This window comes from Melospiza georgiana, chromosome 2 (genome assembly GCF_028018845.1).
Source record: "Melospiza georgiana isolate bMelGeo1 chromosome 2, bMelGeo1.pri, whole genome shotgun sequence".
Lineage (NCBI taxonomy): Eukaryota > Metazoa > Chordata > Aves > Passeriformes > Passerellidae > Melospiza > Melospiza georgiana.
The window spans coordinates 64,119,865-64,139,312 of record NC_080431.1 but is presented as its reverse complement, the minus strand read 5'-3'; the positions used below and the strand labels follow the sequence as shown (position 1 = coordinate 64,139,312).

The following is a 19,448-nucleotide window of genomic DNA, read 5'->3' as shown; positions in this document are numbered from 1 at the left end:
CTTGATGCATTGAATACTAATCACTGCAGGTAAATTGTTTTGAAGAAGCTTGTCCATACCAGGCCTAAAATACTAGGTTGTTAGCCAAGACTTGATTATTTCTCAGGGATGAAAAATCTGTTTGAGGCTATTAGCTGATGTTATTTATGCTAAAGGCAAAGAAAATGGTCTGTCTGCAAATTTTTTCATTTGCAGACTTTGGCATGACAGTTGTTCCTCTTTCTAAGCATATGCAAAAATAAAGTATTTTAGAAGCATTAATCAAAAAGATTTGTGCAGTAAGGCATTGAGAAGTGGTGTGCCTTTAGGCATGGTGGATACTAGTTACCTATACAGAGCTACTTGTTCATGGATTATACATGATATGAGTGTAGACTGAATGCTAGTTTAAAATAAAAATTAAAAAAATCCTAACCAATTTAGAAGAAGCACTAATGAAGAACAATGTTAAAAGTTCGTATTGTTAGTTAAAATTGTCTGCATTTCCAGAATGTTTGGGAATACTACAATCTGGGCACTAATAGGATAGAAGACGGCTTTGGCTAGTCCTGGTGAACAGCAAATTAAACATGAGTAGTGCACCCTAGCAGGATGAATGTAAACAGCATACTGGACTGAAATAAGCAAGGTGGTAGCCAGCAGTTTAAAGAAAGTGATTGTTCTGCAGTGTGTTATACTGGGAGAACCCATCTACAGTGTTTAGTCTGGTTTTGGTTAGACTCTGTCCTAATGAAGACAGGGATGTTCTGGAGTAAGCCCGGTGTAAGACCAGGGTGATAGAACACATAACAAAGGAAAAGCTGAGAAAGAGAGGTGTGTTCAGTCCAAAGAGAAGGCTGAAGGGACAGGTTACTGCTGTTTTCAACTAATTAGTGGGAAAATAGAAGACAAAGCCAAGCTCTTCTCTGAGAAGAGCTTTTGATAGAATGGCAGGTATTAGGCATGAGTAACAACAGGGGTAACAGTTGTGCATAGCTAAGATAATCAAACATTGGGAAATTCTTGCACTTGAGATTTCTGGTTTTTGTCTCTAGTTACTTGTTCACATTTGGTTGGTTTATATATGATTGGCTGTACGTCCAATTTTTTGTGACTCGACAAATTTGAAAGATTGTGTGCTATTTGTGCATACCAGGCTTTTTTTTTTAAATGCTAGCAAAAGCTAGGGACTTCATAGATTTGAATTCTCAGTTACTCTTGGCTGCGCATGGAGCAATGAAAACTAAGGCATGTTTTTGCAATGTGTGCTGTGAGCCACTGACACCAATGGCCTGTGTTCTATTGCTCAGACCTGACATCTAATTAAATTTGCTGTTCCTGGGTCTGTTTCTGATCTAGTCATTCAGTATTTGTTTTTCCTATTAAGTGTTGCATTTTTTTAAAGTTAAGATCCATCAAATGACAAGTTGACTCTTTTCATGCTGTATTAATGCCACTTTATTTTTCAGGATTTTACATGTCCTTTTCCTGTGTTCCTATCTCTGGCATAGTGTTTCTCTATTGTTTCTGTATTCCCTTTCCACTTAGCCATCTTTCAAGTCTGTTGCTGTGGTCTAGTGTTGCTTATTTTCTGGAAATAGACACACATTTGGATAGAAGTAATAGATAAGCATTTTATTGCAGGTCCTTTGTTTTTCTGTCTTGTTTTACCTTTCTGTTCTATTTATAATAAAGGACATCCTTAAGCAGCATCTTGCTGCATGAGTAGTAGATAAAATTTACTGTCTACCATATTGCACATAATAGCTTTTAAGGGTAGAAATGGTGCTGTGCTCTTGCTCATCAGTGTGTTTCCAAGATTAAACAGCCATGAAATACATAGAAAGTGTGCAGATGAGGAGACCCATGTCAGTGTGGCTGCCCTAAAACACTGTTGGTCAACTGTCTGATTTTGATTTGCCATGGATACCTATGCCAAGTGCTGCTCATTCTCTGAGTAGCCTTGAGAATTAGTGGTGCTTGTTTTGGATACCCCTTCATAGAATTAAGTTTGAGATTGACTCTGTATTTTTATTCTGTTTGTGCATGCAAGGAAGCATTTCTTAGCATTCGTTGAGTAGGAAGACTCAAGGAAGAAGCTGTGTTAAGCAAAATTATTCAAATATTCCTGGAAGCATCAGTTGGAAAACAGATGTCAGGATTCACATTGAACCTTGGTGGCTGCAGTTCAGTTAAGATGCTCAGAAGATATCACAATTTGCATGCTTTTGGTAAGCTTTAGCTGTGTGTAAATAGTTAGTCTTGTTAATAAAACTAAAATTTACTGACTTGCTTCAAAATATTTCACTAAGTGGATCTTGCCCTTTTACTGTTCTTAGTTACTGTCTCTAATGGATTACAGGTCTTTTAGGTCTTGCTTTTTTGTTGAATTCTCTGAAATCTCCATGACAAACACATTTTGAGTCTTACATCATGACTTTTAGTAAGCTAATTTCTTCAATTCATACAAAAAATCTGAGAAAATAATTAAATTTGAAGCAGCTCCAAACCTACTGGAAAATAAATTCTGAAGTAGTGTCTCAAAACTGAAGTAATGAGATATACCAGGCTTTTGTAATGATGGTACTCAGATGAACAGGTAAATTAGATTTGTGAACCTAAACTTAGTATCCTGTTCTGAAAGCTTTTACTCACATTCTGTAACACCAGCAATATAAATGGGCTTGTGTTAAATGTTCTTCAGACACTTTCATGAGCTTGTATAGTAATTTAAGACCCTTATTTTACTTTGGTGTTGTGAATATTTGCACTTGAGGTTAGCCCAAAATATGCAAGTATTCCTGTTGAACTCATTACCATGATTTATGTGTGAAACTGGCAGATGAAATAGTTGAGTCATTGTGGCATTAATGTAATGTCTGAGGCTTGCTGAAAGCCTTGCTTGCTTCAGATACACAACTCAGTGTGGCCAGTGGATATACATGTTGTAAAATTCAGCCTGACCTGTTGTAATATTCAGCCTGTCACTGCTTGCTGTGTTGTCAGTGGGCACATGCATGTTGGATTGCTTTATGTAGTTGCTGTCAGGGTAGAGCATTTCTGTCTGTGGCCATCAGCTTGTCGTGACTGTCCTGTCTGCTGAAATGATCTCTCTGCTGAAGTTCAGAGCTGTGGCACCAACCTTGATATGTTCAGGCACAGCTGTAGTGTTCTTGCTCAGAAATTTTTCATTTGGGGAACTGATCTGGCTGGAAAGGATTCCAGCAGGAAAGTCTCTTTTGTCTGGTAATGTTTGTGGTTGCAGAAACAGCTGTGCCACATGATAGCATAGCAGTGAGGCTGAGGCTGTGGACCTGGTAACTAGGCAGATCTTCAGAAGTGTTAAAACTTTTGTTAGAGGTGTAAAAGTTAACAGTAAATCAGAGCTACCATGTATCCAAGGCATATCTGAACATAAAAAGCTGATGGCTGAATACCCCTGAGGAAGGATATAAGGAGGGAAAAACCCACAAACCAAAACAGCCTATGTGGTTGCCTGTGGTAAGAGTTTTATATCTGCTGGCTCAGAAGGACCCTGCAACTGCTTTATATCTACCTTAGAGTTGTATTCACATAGGTAGGAGTCTCTCCATACACAGTATACATCATTTACTATGCCCAAATTGAGACTGCAGTAGTAGCATGCAGATTTAGCTTAAAGCTGGCTTAAATTACAACCCTTTAAAAGTTTTTGGCTACTTGGGTTTTTCTAGCACTTTTCACTTCTTATATGTGGATATAGTTGGGTTACTAGTTTGCTTCAATTGCAGTGAAAAAGTGCTACTTTTAGGTGATTTTAATTAGTGTACTTTGTTTTTGGGGTGAGCTGTGGCATACATTCAGCCAGCCACTGGGTTGATGGTTCATACCCTAAGAAAGCTGTGGTACGTGGGTTGCATCTGGCTGGGTAGGGAATGAGTGTTCCTGAGCTGTAGCAGAAGATTAAGCTGGAGAGCTTCTTGATTGCTGCTTTGTAGATAGTCTGTACTGAGCTTGTGATCATCAGACAAAAGGAAAGTCAAGTGATAAGTGATTTTCTGTAATAAGGAGAGGGACTTCAGAAACTAGCAGAATTAAGGAATTAATTGATATTATGATCAAATGAATGTCAGGGTCAGGAAGTGACCATTAGAACTGGATAGCCTCACAGAACATCAGGACATGTTCAGTAAGGCTCAAACATTATAGCAAAATGTTGAAACCCATCCCTCTGAAGTCAGCTTCAGAGCCATGAGCTGAAATTTAGGTTTTTTGGGTAAATGGATAGAGTTTCTGTGAGGCTAGTGATATTTCTTTTGTATGTAAGAAGATTATTGTTACTCTCCTATGTTAGGGTAATTGCTGTACTAGGCAAATAGACAGTTGGGTAACTTGTTTGCAACAGGGATGTATAGGACTAGAAGCTTTTCAGTTAAAGGCTGATTTTTCTGCAGGTGTATTCTGGTTTTCAGCTGGCTGGCCAAAAGTTTTGTAGTTTCCTTTGAACCACTGTGTTTTAAGTCATCAGTGCATTTATTTCATGTTTTCCCAATCCCTGTTTGAACCTGTTTGCATTTCTGACCTCTGTAGCCTTCTACAGTATTGACTCTCCCAATTGGCAAAATGTGTTCATGCACAATAGATTATTAAAGCTTCTTAATGATTTATTTGGCACCTTTTTGTTCTTTCAAAACACTGGGCAGCTCTTATCATCTGTATCTTTTTCTTATTCTTTCAGATTTAGGATCTTCCTTGAGTTTTCGTTTCAAAGAGAAGTATTTTCCATGAGTATAAATTGTTCATGTAACTCATCTGTTTCTTCCTTTCTCTGAAAAGTGAGTGATCTGAACATCTCATGATAAGCAAGATGCTGGTGAAGTATGTTTGTTCAGTAGTAACAAATGTGCTCTTTGTTTTATTTGATTCTTTTTTCCCCCTCTTTGGTTGTTGATGATTGAGTAGCTTTGATTTGAAAGAGTGAGAAGGTTGCAACTGGGATCTCAAATTATGTGTATTCTTTCCCCCTGTTCATTACCTTGCATTTATCACTGCTGATTTTTCCTGCCACAGTGCTTTACAATCAGTTTGTGTTTTCAGCTGCTGTGAATAAGTTTGTATGATTAGGAAGCGCTCATTTTGGGAGTCACTATCTCTTGGCTGACTTATATAGGTTGATCTGTGTCATTTTATTTTGGAACCCCTGTGGTAACTTGGGGTTGTCTTTATTGTGGTAACAATTAGCAACACGTGATATTTTTCTCTTTAAATAATTGCAAATCCCCCAGAGGATATCTTCTCAAAATCTTTATTGTAGATAATTTCCACAGCAGTCTTCACTAAGTACAGTGTTTGGGTGCCTTTTGGAAGACTTCAGTGGGATATCCCTGTTCAATCAGGGTTGGTCAAAAAGTATGTGAAGCCTTCAATAGATTTTGGCAGTAGTCCTGTGAGACATTACCTTTTCTTTTCAAAATTTCTATTACTCTCCTCCCCTATGTTTGTTTTTTTTTGTGTATTTATTCAGTTGCAATTTCTATCAGTTTATTTAGTGATAGAGATAGGACTGTAGTCTGAGTAATTGTTCTGCCTTCTGCTTAAGTAATTGCTTGCAGATACTGAAATAAAAAGTTGCTGACTGCCTTTAGAAATCTTAAGTGACTTCCACATGGCCCTGGTGATTTGTTCTAAAATCCTCCTCTGTTAGCACTTTGATGCAACATTTTTCCTCTGACCTGACCTGTAGAAAGAGAGCTTAGATATGATCTTCCCTGATCTTTTCCTTACTGAACATCAGTGCAAAGAATTTATTCTGTGTTTTCTGGATCAGGCTTCATGGATACTCTTTTACTTCAGGAAAATTTTACGGATGGTAAAATTGACAAGAATTGGGATTTTAGACAAACTGTTGCTCTGACATAGGTCTATAGCCTGTTTCTAACCAAAAGGTGTATGAAATTTATATAAAACATCCCCCCAGTACAATTGCAGCACTTTTTTAGGTCAGAGTCTTCCTGATAGTAGTCTCTATTGGGTTTTTGGAGTCTTTTTGGGCTGGTTGTATGCATAATACAGTGAGTTTTTTGAATGACCTTTGTGCTTGCAAGCTTTTTGTTCTAGCTGCTCTATTTCTTCTCCTCCCACCGAGGTTGTTCTTTCTGAAGCCAGATGTTGAAGTAATGAGGTTTTTTGTATTTTTTGTATTTTATGTTTTTATTCCCCTGGGAATTGAAATATGCTCTTCTGGAGTGCTGTCTGGATAATCACACCTTGAACGATGTTGCATGGCCAGAGTTAAACTAAGATTTGCTTTTTCTTCAGAGAGTTCTCTAGGTGGTTGAAGTTGACTGAGTTGTAAAAATTTTTCCCATCATTCGGTGGTGGGCTGACTTTACTTCCCCCCTGCCCTAGTTTGCACAGCAGTAGTTAAAAGTGGCTAAAACAGTAGTTAAGTAGTTAGGGTGAGTAATTATCTCACCGTAGTGAGATAATGGGAATGAGAGTACTTTGCAGTCTCATGCTCATTATCTCACCTATGGTGTCACTGTTGAGTGGAAGCCATTGGTAGCATACCATTAATGGGCTGTTTCTTCTGCTTGGGGTGTGGAATTTAAAAGTAGCCCAGTACCTCTTGAGGTAAATAATTTAATTATGATACTGTGCTTTCCTAGCAGAAAGTAGTAATCTTTTGCTGAGGCAGATAATTCCCTTTCTTTTTGTTTCAGTATTTGTTTCTTAGGATACTGTCTCCTAAATTTTGTTTATCTGTTCACATCTGAAGATGTCTTAGTTATGCATTATTTCCAAAGTAGTCTTTCAAGTTTTCTTTTTTTTTTTTAGGCTTATAGCATTGATAGGTAAACGTGTACATGGTGCTTTCTTTGGATGTCTGTTTTGGTGGAACTGCAGTTTTAGCCAGATTTTCAGTGACTCCTCTTGATTTTTGTGTTTTTGCGCTGAGGGTGCATAACTGTGACTTTGATCTTCTGTCACCTTCATTCCATGTGTTATTAATGGCACTTGGTAAAGGCATTTAAATTCCAGTTTCTGCTTTTGCTAAAGCAGAGTTGATGGGTTTTTTTGAGGTACTGGTACACCTCACCTGGGTTTCTGCAATTCGTGATAACTTTAACTCTCTTATCATTCATCAGTGGAGTTGACCCTACAAGTATTACTTAAGTGTTTTAAGAGCTGTTGTAGTTGTCATCATTCTGAAGTGCCTACATTTTGTCTCTTCTTTCTTCCAGAAATTAAGCCTCGAACAAAGCAATGGGATCGTAATTGATTTCAGCGTGAAGACTTTTAATAGGTGAGTGATGTAGCTTAAATTAAGAGGGACACACAAGGCCTGGTTCAAGGCTGTTGAATATTGGTAGTGCTTCTGTTTCTGTCCAGATGTGATTTTGGTGTCTGTGTACCACCACAAAGCCTTGAGCTTGTTCTTCAGCAGTATTGAACGTGTATTTTCTGCAAACTAAGTTTCGCTGTTTTGTGCGTTGTTTTCTTGTTGGTTGGTTGGGATTTTTTGTTTGAGGCATTTGTTCATTGGGTTTTTTATGAATTATTTGGTTTTGTTGTTGTTGAGTTGGGGTTTTGTTTTGTTAGTTGGTTGGGGTTTTTTCTGTTTCAGTTTAGTTTTTTCCCCCTAAATCTCAACAATTTGTCCGGTGATCAGTCTAACAAATCTCACAGGTTTCTAATAATTGTATTTCTATTGTAAACATCTTTTGCTGTTGGCTGTTTTGAGGTATGAGTTTTTTCCTGGTTTTCCATTCTAAACATTTTTTTTTTTAAGTCACTTTTTTTTTTGGGGTAGTTTTTCATTTAGAAGTACTGACTGTGACATTACCTACGTGGTTTTTATGTTTCTCCTTGTTGTTTCTACTTCGAGAAAACAAGCTGTCATTTTGCACATTTTATGGGTAATTTTGTTGTTGGGAGGTGGGAGTTATTTGCAGGGAAATATATGCAGATTTTGCTTATGACTTTGCACTAGTAGTTAAACACAAATTTTTATTTTTTTAATACTTAGCAGTACAACTCATTAAAACCTAGGAGCTTTGTGGAGAAAAGTAAATAGATTTAGGCAAAAAGATACGTGTTTTGAGTCTTAACTTTGCATGTACTGTAATACAGCCCACGTCTGTCTTTCTGCTAAGGATTTGTGAAAATAGGAATCACAAAGGTTTTGAGTCAGGCCTAGGGTGTAGTCTTGGCATAGTCTCATTTTTTCCCTGCTCACATCTGTTCGAGTATGTTTGAAACTTTATTAGAAGCTTTATGTGCTTGTGGTGCTTTTGTCCTTGTAGAAAAAGAAGTATATAGAATAAACCTGTGAAAGTTTAAAAATTAAATTCTTTTCATCAAAATCTGAGATGCAGAAAAAGCTAACTTTGAGTTGTTCAGCCCTAGAGGAAAAAGTAAAAGTGAAAGAGAATATTGGATAAAATTAATTTTCAGTGTAACTGACTGATTTCCAGGGATGCACATGCCAACTACATTGATAATGCAATTTTCTTGGTAAGAAACCTTCTTTCATTCCAATTCAGTGTTCCCTTTATTGTGGTTCAAATGCTGTTACATAATGGCATTTGTCTGTGAGGCTGACATATGAAGGAATTTAAAGGTGGTCGCCTGCCTCTCCTCTAGGATTAATCTGGTTCACAGCTTTACTGCCTGGCCCTGGTCCTGCCCTCCCTGCTCCTGCTCAGTTGATGGTCAGCAGGGCTTGAGTAGTGCAAATGTGTAGAAGAATATTTGAGCCTTACTCCTCTGGGCATTTTTACTGTTGGGGGTTTTAAGAGCTGTCCTCAACACTAGATAACTAATAACAAGTTGATGCTCCCTAATTTAAAAATGCTGCCAAGTCTGGAAAACCTAATGACTGTTACAAAACCTGAAGAATAAATAGATGCTTGAACTTTGAACATTTTCAGTCTCTTGTGAGTGATCACATGTGTTAATACAGGCGATGGATGCCTGAATCTGTGCTAAGTATCACTGCAGTGCATATATGCAAGTTGAAAAATATTAGCAGTGTAAGGTTTATATTGCATTGTAGGCCTGATTTTTATGTCCTTTTCCTTTTATATTTTTTATATATTTTTATTTTATTTTTTTTCTTTTATAGTTTTCCTTTTATATTTTAATTTTAGCTTAGTGTATTCTGCTACAGGCAGCAAGGAGGTTGACGCAATAAAAATGAAGGAAGTGTAACTGCCAAGATGTTTTTTCTCAGTTGCTTACTTTACTTGAATAATTTATTTCCTTGGTATTCTATTACAGATATACTTCTTAATTCTAATGTTTGATTACTCAGTTGCAGTTATGTATGTCTGTCTCTTACCAAACATTGCATATTTTTCCCCTCTATAAAGCCTTCTGGATGTGTAATGTGACAGAGTAAAAGATCTCTCAGAGTACTGTTGCTGCTTTATTCGCAGCAGGGATTGAATAGACTCACATTCTCTCTTAGTGGAGGATCATGGTGCTAAAGTCAGGTTTGAACTTAAACTGTAAATTTAGAAGAAAGTTGGTGTAAGGAACATAGCTGGCAGATGATGCTTGAGATGAGGAAATAGTTTTGGGTAGCTAATGTTTGTTTTAACCCTGTTTCAGACCACAGTACTTTTGTGAAAGGCACCAAGTTGGTACAAGAGCAGTTTCTCCACAGGAAAGAAAATAAAAGTGCTTGGAGCAACTTATTAAGGTAAACAGATTGCAGTGGATTTCTGGATGGGTAAGTATAGATGAGCAGGATATTTCTACTTCTTGTATTTACCTTCCTGTAATAAAGGTTTTATAAAAAAGCACAGATAGCTGCTTCTAACCTTCCACACAAACTCAGTGATGTCACAGATCAGTGTTTACTCCAAGACATACCCAAATTATAATTATGTCTGTATTTTTCTTGTAGTATTGTATCAAGATCAGTTTAAGTTACTGATCTTTAGTGCAGATGTCTTTCAGAGCCATCTTAGGTCTTTTAGCTTTGATTATATCCAGGTTGACTTTTATATTTTTTTAATTCATGGTTGAATTGACATTTATGCAGAACAGATTCCCCAAACTGAACAATTACTAAAAGCAAAGAGAGGTCCCCAGGCAAAGTAGCTGTTGGGAAGTAGCCTGAATAAACACTGCTTGCTCTTAAAAAGAAATAAGATGAAGTCACTGAAAGTTGCAGGAGCATGAGGTAATAAGTCAGGACTTCAAATGAGCTGCCAGTCTGTAGTGGCTACAAATGAGAGGTTGCTGTCCACTTTCTGCTGCTCAATAATGTATCTACTTTTGTCACATGCAAGGGTTTCCTATATATCTCTTCCTTACTTCTTTGTTCCAGTCATCTTGTGGCGGCTACCTAAGGAGCTTTGGCAGTGTGGGGTTGGGGGAAAATCAGTTGAATGTCAAAGTTATTAACGTTCCTAATAGGGCCAAAATTTAATAGGAATTCACTTTTTCTTTCTGTGTGCCTAAATCTTGACCTTGCTTTGCCATCTAGCAAATGCAGTGCTAGAGTATAATTGCTTGCATACATGGGGTGGGAAAGGGACTGAGAGATGGGGATCATTTAATAAATAGCACTGAAAATTCTGTTTCCTGTGTGTAAAAGTATTGATAAAAATTTTGATGTGTAGCAATTGCATATTTTTTGCTAGTATAGTATTAGAAAGTAATTGGATGTTAAGACATTCAAAAAAGAGCATAGAAAAACTAAATTTTCCTTCATATTATCTCAGGAAGAAAATAAAATCTGGAACTATTAATTCAGTAGTTATTTTTAAGAATTGTTACTGGAAAGTAGTATCTTACTCTGAAGTTGGATGTGTTCTTTTCTTGCTTTATGTTTTTCTTCAAACAGCAGATCTGGAATGGACACGAGTCCTCTGGGAGGATTAGACTTGTCTGAAAACACTCCTAGTCTGCTAGGGAATACCACCATGGCAGCAGGTCTTGCAAATGTAGGAAATACATTTGGAGGGCCACCAAGTTCTTTAGTTTCTAGACCTAATAAATTCCAAAACTCGCCTATAGAAGATGATGATGATGTAGTTTTTATCGAGCCTGTACAACCTCCGCAAAATTCTACGTCACTGGTAGCAGACCAAAGGAATGCTGCATTTACATCCTCTAAAAATGAAGAACTTAAAGGAAATGATTGCAAAATGCTTCCTTCTCCAAAAGACTTAAATTCTCGAAAGGGGAGTATAAGTGAGACTATTATTATTGATGATGAAGAAGATATTGAAACAAATCAAGGACAAGAGAAGAATGCTTCCAGTTTTAATGAACGAAGACTTCCAGAGTGTAAAAATAGAACCAACGAAATGGAATTCTCACCTTCCAGTTTTTCAAGAAGTAAGGTAAATTCAGGGATAGGTAATAGTGGTATAACCACAGAACCAGACTCAGAAATTCAGATTGCTAATGTTACTACGTTAGAAACAGGTGCTATGAGATCTGTCAGTGTCGGTCATTTAGAAAATGATGGTGACGGGCGTGACATGAACCTAATGATTACACATGTAACGTCACTGCACAATGCCAGCTTGGGAGATGTATCTAACGGACTGCAGTCAGATAATTTTGGTGTTAATTTGCAAACATACACCCCATCTTTGACTTCACAGACCAAGACTGGTGTAGGACCTTTCAATCCTGGTAGAATGAACGTGGCTGGAGATGTATTTCAAAATGGAGAATCTGTGACTCATCATAATCCTGGTAAGTTGCAATTTTGAATTTTTTCTTAAAGGCTGAAAATAAGTTGTGAAATAAATTGATTATAGAAGTTTTGATTTAAGTATTTTTGGCAGTGGCACTGCTTAGTCTTTTAGCTTAATATGTATGAAAGATCTTGATTCCCTTCATGCCCGTCACTACCTTATCTGTGACTAGAATAAAATATGCTCAGTGGCATAATACATTAGGAAACATGCCTTCACCAAAAGGATTAAGTAATGGAACAGGCTGCCCAAGAAACCCTGATCTCAAACCCTGGAGATACTTATAAGGGGTGTAGATGTGGCACTCAGGGACACAGTTTAGTGGGAGTGCTGGGTTAATGGTTGGATTTGATGATCTTGGGCATCTTCTCCAACCTAAATGAATCTGTGATTATGTATGTGGTTTGGAAGATTCCTTCTGGATCAGTGTTAGTCTATTTTCCTTGAGTAGGTACCTCTTCTGTATATGAAGCAGTAGGTGTATAACAGAGACACTTGTGTCCTACACATTAATTTAGAGTCTGATGTCCCCAGTAGGCATTGGCGTGCCTATGATAGAGTGGTTTGGATTGGAATGGACATTTAAACATCAGCTCATCCAACCACCCTGCCGTGGCAGGGACATCTCTCCTTGCTCAAAGGAAGGGTTGCTCAAAGCCCCATCCAACCTGACCTGGAACACTCACAGATGGGGCATCCATAGCTTCTCTGGATAACCTGTTCCTGTGTCTTGCCACCTTTATTGTAAAAGAATTGTCAGTTCTGTCTCATGACCAATATAAACGTATCCTCTTTCAATTTAAAGGTACTGCCTCTTGTCCTGTTACTCCAGTTCTTGTTAACAAATCTCAGTGCATCTTTTTCTGTAACCCTGCTTTATATGTTGAAAGACTGCAATATGGTCTCCCCAGCCTTCTCTTCAGACAGAGCAACTCCCAACTCTTTGCTTTTCTTCACAGGAGAGGTGTTCAAGCCTTCTGTCACTTCTTGTAACCCTCTTCTGTGCTTGCTTTAACAGGCCCATTTCTGTCTTGTACAGGGGACCTCAGAGCTAGATGCAGTATTTTGCAGGTGGGCTCTCAGCAGAGCAGAGGGACAGAATCACCACAGACCAGGATATGAGTGACTTTTTGGTCTGTAAGCACAGGTTGCTGGCTTATGTCTAGTTTTATATCTACTGGTCCCCCACAGTCCTCCTCCACAGGGCTGCCCTCAAACCATTCAGCCCCCAGTTTGTATTGGCATTGAAGATTGCCCTGGCTGACCTTGCACTTGGCCTTGTTGGGCTTGGAGTTTTCCATGGACTCATTCATCCAGGTTGTCAAGATCCCTCTGGATGGCATACTGTCCCCTCTGGCTTATCAATTGCACCACCCAGCTTGGTGTTCACAGCAAACCTGCCGAGAGTCTGCTTAATCTCACTCTCTGTGTTGTTGAAAAAAAAACCTGAATAATATCAGTCCCAGTACAGACCCTTGGAGGACACCACTTGTTACTGGTTCCCACTTGGACATTGAGCCATGAACTGTAATTCTTGGGGTGCAGCCATCCAGCTAATTCTTTATCCATGAGATATATATGTCTCCAATTCAGCAGCAAGAACCTTGTGGGGGGACCATATCAAAGGTCTTGGGAGAGGTCCAGGTAGATGAAGTCCATGTAGATGTGCTTTGGAGTGGAGCTTTTGTTTCTCTCAATGGAATCTAGTTTTTGTGCTTCAGAAAGGCTCCAGAGAAAGAGCCAACACCTTAACAAATTGAGGATGCAGTTTACAGTTGCCCTGATGTGAACCAGGTGTTAATCCAACTGTGTGTAGCTCAGTGTGTTTCAAAAGCTGTATACCTGTGTAAAACTTCAGTACTGTCTTCTTTCCCACCTCTGCCCCAAGATGTAGGAAATAATTCTTTTCAGCTTAAAAAAAAAAATTTTGCCAGATGACTCTGTAATAAAATGGTAAGAATGACAGGAAAGGATAATTTTATAGCGCTTTAGAGCAGGAATGAGTAAGAAGGAAGGAGACCAACCTGAAAAGCCATAGCAGTAACATGTGGTTGAACATGGCACTGTATAGTGACATAAACTTGGCCATTACAGAATTGCAGGTAGGTGCTTGAAGGATGAAGACATAAGGCAGTGAGGTATGAAAACTCACCTCAGATTAACTAAGGAAGTGTGATACACCTCAGTTCAAGGACATGAAAATTGGATTTTTCAGATCCTTTATAGAGAACTTTAAACAAAGGAGGTAGAATGGCTGAGAAGTGAGATGTGAAGAAAAGGCATAATATAAAATGGGTATCTATGAAGCTGGAATATGGAAAAAGTAAAAGAAAAAAAAAGTCAAGGTCTTCTGATGCTTTTCTTGTATGTTTATGGAAGGAAAAATGCAACAAAATATCAAGGGAGGCTATCTGAGGCCTTAAGAAAATAAGGAATAATTGAAATAACCTTAAAGAGATATTATTACCTACTTTAGTTAGGTATTAGTTGTGCTGAATGTTTCAAACTGGAATGAGTGGCAAACTCAAGTTTTCATGACTGGCAGTTGAGCACTACTGTAGCTCTATTGCACATGCTGTGTATTCCTGATAAGAGAGGCAATGTGCTTTCACTTGAAATCTAAAAGAAAAGAATGTTTTGAGGTATTAAGGTGCTGCCAGGATAATAGTATATTTGAAGTAGTAGAAGTACAGAAAAGTTTAAAGAGGGCAGTTAATTTTAATTCTAAGCGCTCTGGTAGCTTGTCTTGGTTTGTCAGTAGGGATATTCATGCCTTCAAAGGTAAACACCTTTAACACTTTTAAGACAAATGTGTTTTGTTTTGTGTCCTTTTCCCTTGACCTTTTCCTTCCAGCTCTTCTGTTTACTCTCAAGCACTACAACAGGTAAATTTCTAGATTGTCTTAAATGGCTGAGTAGTAGGACATTCTTGACAGCTAAAAAAAGTCACACCTGAAGATGCTCTTTTACCTTCTAAGGAATGTATGTTGTTTCTTGTCCCAACAAGTGTTCTTGGAACTTTGTCCCTAAGTGGATTTTAAAGCTATGCATCAGAATATGTTGTTAATAGAATCCTTTGGGGAAAGAAAGAAATGCAGAGAACAGGAGGAAAGGGTTCCTTTTATTTAATAAACAATTATGGACCAAAATAATGTCTCTTAAGGTGTGGGCAGTTGCTCTAGTCTGTAGGTTAATGTTTACGTTATTTGAAGTCATAGAATTTAAAATGATCTGTCTTACGTGTGGGTATTAGTTGTATTAACACTCCAGAAATACTCTCAATCACTCCAGTAAAACATTCAAGGCTAGGTAAGTCCCAAGGGCTGTCACAGTGTTTGGTATAACTGGCACACTATTGAAAATTTGTGCAAATGGTTTTTATCATGCAAAATTGTTTTTTTCAGTTTTAATTCAGTCTTCAGAAGGTAAACATTTCTAAATTCTGATGATAATCACTTTAAATGAAAGCTCAAATTCCAGAGAAAAGCCTAGGAATGGCATTTTGTTGGGGGATTTCTTTCCCCCCTCAGAGCTATATCTTCTGCTGCAGACCAAGATACGGAGCATGTAATTTAACATATGATCTTCATAGATGTATTTCTTTCAGAAAAATGTCTTGCTTACATTCTTGTTATAGGAGTTACTTATGCTACAAAAGATTGGGCAAAGATAACTTTGTTCCATGGTAGTTTATTTTCAAAAAAATACAGAGTAAAAACTAGTGGAGTCTGAAACATGGGGGCATGGATCTGTGTACTGCCAGAACATAAAATACTATTTTCTAGGTTCACTGATTTCTGCTGAGGAAGTTGTTTCTCTCATGACTTTGGATGTTCGCTGCTATACAGTATAGTTCTCTGGCTGCAGGCTGGACTAGGAGCCAGTTCTAGGGTGTATCATGGAGGCTGGACACATTATGCTTGTTAAAGCTTTAGAACAAAATAACTAATGAAAATTTTGGATCTAAATTTGCAGAGTTTGTCTCAAACATTGGTTTAGAAATTCTGTGTTGTCTGTGGGTCTCTTTTTTTTTTAATTGCAGTTTTTTTGTGTGAAGATAAGATAGCCAGCTTGCAGACTCAGTGCAAGTGAATTGAAATGTGCAAAACCTGTCACTAGATGTAGGATGGGAGCATCCTGAAATTTGTTCATGTTCTGAAGCTTTGTAGAAATGGAGAGTGGTACCATCAAACAGGATTTTTTACATTAAACCTGAAATTAAAATGTCTTCTGTGGTCATTCCCACAGAAAAATGATTTTATGATGATACGTCTGTGAATACTATTCTGTACATGCATGTGTGTCTCTTGATTTACTTTTATGTTTGGGTTTTTTGTCTTGAAGATTCTTGGATATCCCAGTCAGCTTCCTTTCCTAGGAATCAGAAGCAACCAGGTGTGGATTCCTTGTCACCTGTAGCATCCCTTCCTAAGCAAATTTTCCAGCCTTCTCCCCAGCAACAGCCTTCTAAGCAGGTTAAAGTCACATGTGCGAACTGCAAAAAGCCTTTACAGAAGGGACAGACTGCCTATCAGCGGAAAGGATCAGCTCACCTTTTCTGCTCCACTACCTGCCTCTCTTCATTTTCACACAAACCCACTCCAAAGAAACTTTGTGTCATGTGCAGAAAGTGAGTTTTTTATTTTGTTTCACTCTAGCACCTACATTCAGTACTTTTAAGGTACTTACATGTGCATGAGAATTTCTCCATTAATGATATAAAATCTGATTATGTAAATGCTTTATATAGTGTTGCTTTAGTGTCTGGAAATGTTGAATTCTCTGTGTCTAACAAAATAATACAAGCTTTTGAATTCAGAGTATGGGACATTATTTTATTGAAAGCCAAGACACTAAAAATAAATGATTTTTTTTTTAAAGGTAAGGTGTCCAAGTTGTGCCATACTTTGTGACAAGATATACTTCATATATGAAGTCCTTTCTGAAAAAAGTGGACCATGAGTGTAGAATGCACTCATTTTGATAGATGAAGATGTAAAATCAAGAGACTTTAAAAGGATGACAAAGTCATACTTGCAAGAAGCAGGAAGCAACTCGGGAGTTCTTCCACTCTTGGTCATAGGGAGACAGTGAAAGCCTTAGGTTTTCTCCCTATGTGGGGCAACTGGCAATTTTGTAGCTGAAGATACCTTAAGTGGGTGGTATAGAGGGAGTAAAAAGCATAGCTAGAAGTGGCTTATTTTAAATTACTGGGTAGATTTGACTTGCAGTTTTTCCTAATTTGCCAGACTTGAAACTGCCAAAGAGAAGCCTTCTGTAATTGTGTTGTTGTAGTGTTAAGTGTATAGACTGGCTGTACTCTTACTTTCAGTGTACTGTTTAATGAGCTTTTTGCACTTTTTCATATTCTCAGTCTGGTACATGCTGCAGTGACACTGGTTAAAGGATGAATTTTTGCTGAACTAAAGAAGGCTTGCAATAAAGAATGCCTTTGCTAGTGTGTGCTCCTGAGAGCTCAATCACAGATTTAAACTAGTAAAAAAATCTTTTACATTACTGTCCAGTGTGCTGGATTAATGGCTGTTATTGGGATGCAAGCTATTGGTCTTTTTTCTCCTTGGCACTCAGTAAAAATAAGCTACAGAAAACATTGATATCCTGCATACTCATACTCTGGTACCCTGAAAGCCTAGAAAATGTAAGATATTCTAAGTTTTTAAAAAAAATCTGTGTTAAAAGCTCAAATTCTCTGAACCCTTCCCTCTACAGGGCTGGTTAAAAATAATGCTTCTTTCTATTCGCTTGTTATGTGTTTATACACTAATATTTTTTTTCAGACATAATCTAGTGACTGCCATATTCTGCTAGTTGCATGATCTGTAAAGATGAAGATTAGACAAATCTTCTCTGTCTGAAATCATAGCTAAACCCATGCTCCTTTGCCACTTTGGCGATAATTAAGCTGTGTATTGCAAGAGGCTATGTACAAAACTGCCCTAATGGAAAGGGCTTTATTTTTGAATGATGCGGAAAATGCCTTATTTCTAGCTTTTGAGATTAAAGAAAATCTTTCTGAAGTCACCTTTGACAGTTTTTGAAGTGATGTTAGTCTTAGTATGTGCACTAAATTGTTCCTCTGTGGCACTGTTCCTTCCTGTTTCCCAACAGGAAAAGACAAAATTCTTAGGTATTTTATTATAAATCCCTTTTCTTTTTGTTATAAATCCCTTTTCATACATAAATAGCAAGCTCCACAGGGCAGAAGCTCTGCCTTTATTTTGCAGAACAGGAATGAGGGCACTCCCTGACACAAATCTTGATTCTCCAAAGGGTAAGCCAAACTCTGCTGACTTCCCCTTGATGGAAGATGGCAAGCTTGCAAGTGTTGGTATCAGGGCTGTACAAGTGAATTTTCAAGGAAGTATCTAGGGAAACATACCTTTTCCCTGTTTTCCCAGTGGTTTTTACTCATCTTGGTTTTAAAACTTATAGGTGTGAGTGTGTGGGGCATGTGTTTTCCAACTGGTGATCCAGATGTGCACAATAATTGTTCTTATATTTCTACCCAGTAGCATTTCCTATATGTCAATAATAGATTTTAGATTTTTGTGGGTTTTTTACTTAGAAGGCAAAGGAGGAGGCTTTTATTTCCTCTCCTTACTTCTTGTAATATATGGTGTGTATTAGCTTGGGACAGTGGAAGTCTGTCTGGTTAGAACAAGGTTTGTTCAATTTCAAATTACTTTTATTGGTGGTTGGTTTTCTGGTTTAAGGTGTTAAATTGGCACAATTCCATGGACAGCTGCATGAACTGCTCAGATATTTTGGAACTTTTTAAAGGAATGATGGAATTAACTTTTGTAAATTTGAATGATAGAACTTCTAGGCACATTTGTGGTAGAGTTCTAAGCTTTTTGGTTGTTTATAAGTTTAAAAATATGAAAAAACAACTTTCTTCCTCTCATCCTGTCCTGAGATTAATACTGAAAATACCTACAAACAAAATTTCCTGCTTTTTATTATAAATCTGAATTTTTTGTATGAAACTTACATACAGCTTTTTTGTAAAAGGAAAAGTCAATGTAAAACGGCTAGCTCAAATTTGCTCTGTTAGTTTTTTGGAAAACACTGAGTTTGCCATAACTACATCTAATGGTGCATTGATACTACTTAGTTCTGGAATAATTTAATGGGATAAAGTAACTCAAAGCTAAAGAAAAACATAGAGGTTTACACAGTATAGACTTAGTTACAATAGTTGTAAAAATATCATCAAACTTGGTATTCATTTTGTGGCTAGTAACTGTGCACTAAAGAAACTGTTTTGAAATGTAAACCTTGAAAGGAAGAATGACTCTTACAACATGTGAAGTGTTCCTGTTTATAGAAGTAAAAACATAAGCACTTTTATTTATTTGTTTATTTATTTATTTATTTATTTCAGAGATATAACAACAATGAAAGGTACCATTGTTGCTCAAGTAGATTCAAGTGAGTCTTTCCAGGAGTTTTGCAGTACATCATGTTTGTCCTTCTATGAAGATAAGCAGAATCCCTCAAAAGGAGCCTTGAATAAATCAAGATGCACAATCTGTGGTAAACTAACTGAGGTCTGGTTGACTGTTTTTTGTCTTTCTCAATAATGACATATTAATACCTTATATTCTGAAATATGAATATTGAAATTAAGAAAATGTAAAATCTTGAGGATTTTGAGATACCAAAATATGCAGGTTTAATATTCACAAAGAGCAGCTGAAGGAAGAAAGTATTCCAAGAGCTTGATATTTGTTTGAGAAACTTGAA

At 37.4% G+C, this 19,448-nt stretch overlaps 1 protein-coding gene across 7 annotated transcripts in view; it reads left to right on the top strand.

Annotated features, from left to right (window-relative positions):
- ZMYM2 (zinc finger MYM-type containing 2) overlaps nucleotides 1-19,448 on the top strand; it is an 87,576-nt gene that overhangs the window by 9,738 nt on the left and 58,390 nt on the right. For 3 of the 7 annotated variants that reach the window (XM_058044704.1, XM_058044666.1, XM_058044677.1), the window contains exons 2-6: nucleotides 7,203-7,264; nucleotides 9,574-9,694; nucleotides 10,817-11,679; nucleotides 16,026-16,311; nucleotides 19,087-19,252. In XM_058044704.1, the coding sequence (XP_057900687.1) occupies nucleotides 10,827-11,679; nucleotides 16,026-16,311; nucleotides 19,087-19,252 (1,305 nt within the window). In that variant the 5' untranslated portion in view covers nucleotides 7,203-7,264; nucleotides 9,574-9,694; nucleotides 10,817-10,826. Of the gene's footprint in view, nucleotides 1-5,346; nucleotides 5,368-7,202; nucleotides 7,265-9,573; nucleotides 9,695-10,816; nucleotides 11,680-16,025; nucleotides 16,312-19,086; nucleotides 19,253-19,448 lie in introns of those variants that run through there. The other 4 variants (XM_058044698.1, XM_058044685.1, XM_058044692.1 and 1 more) reach the window with 4 other exon arrangements.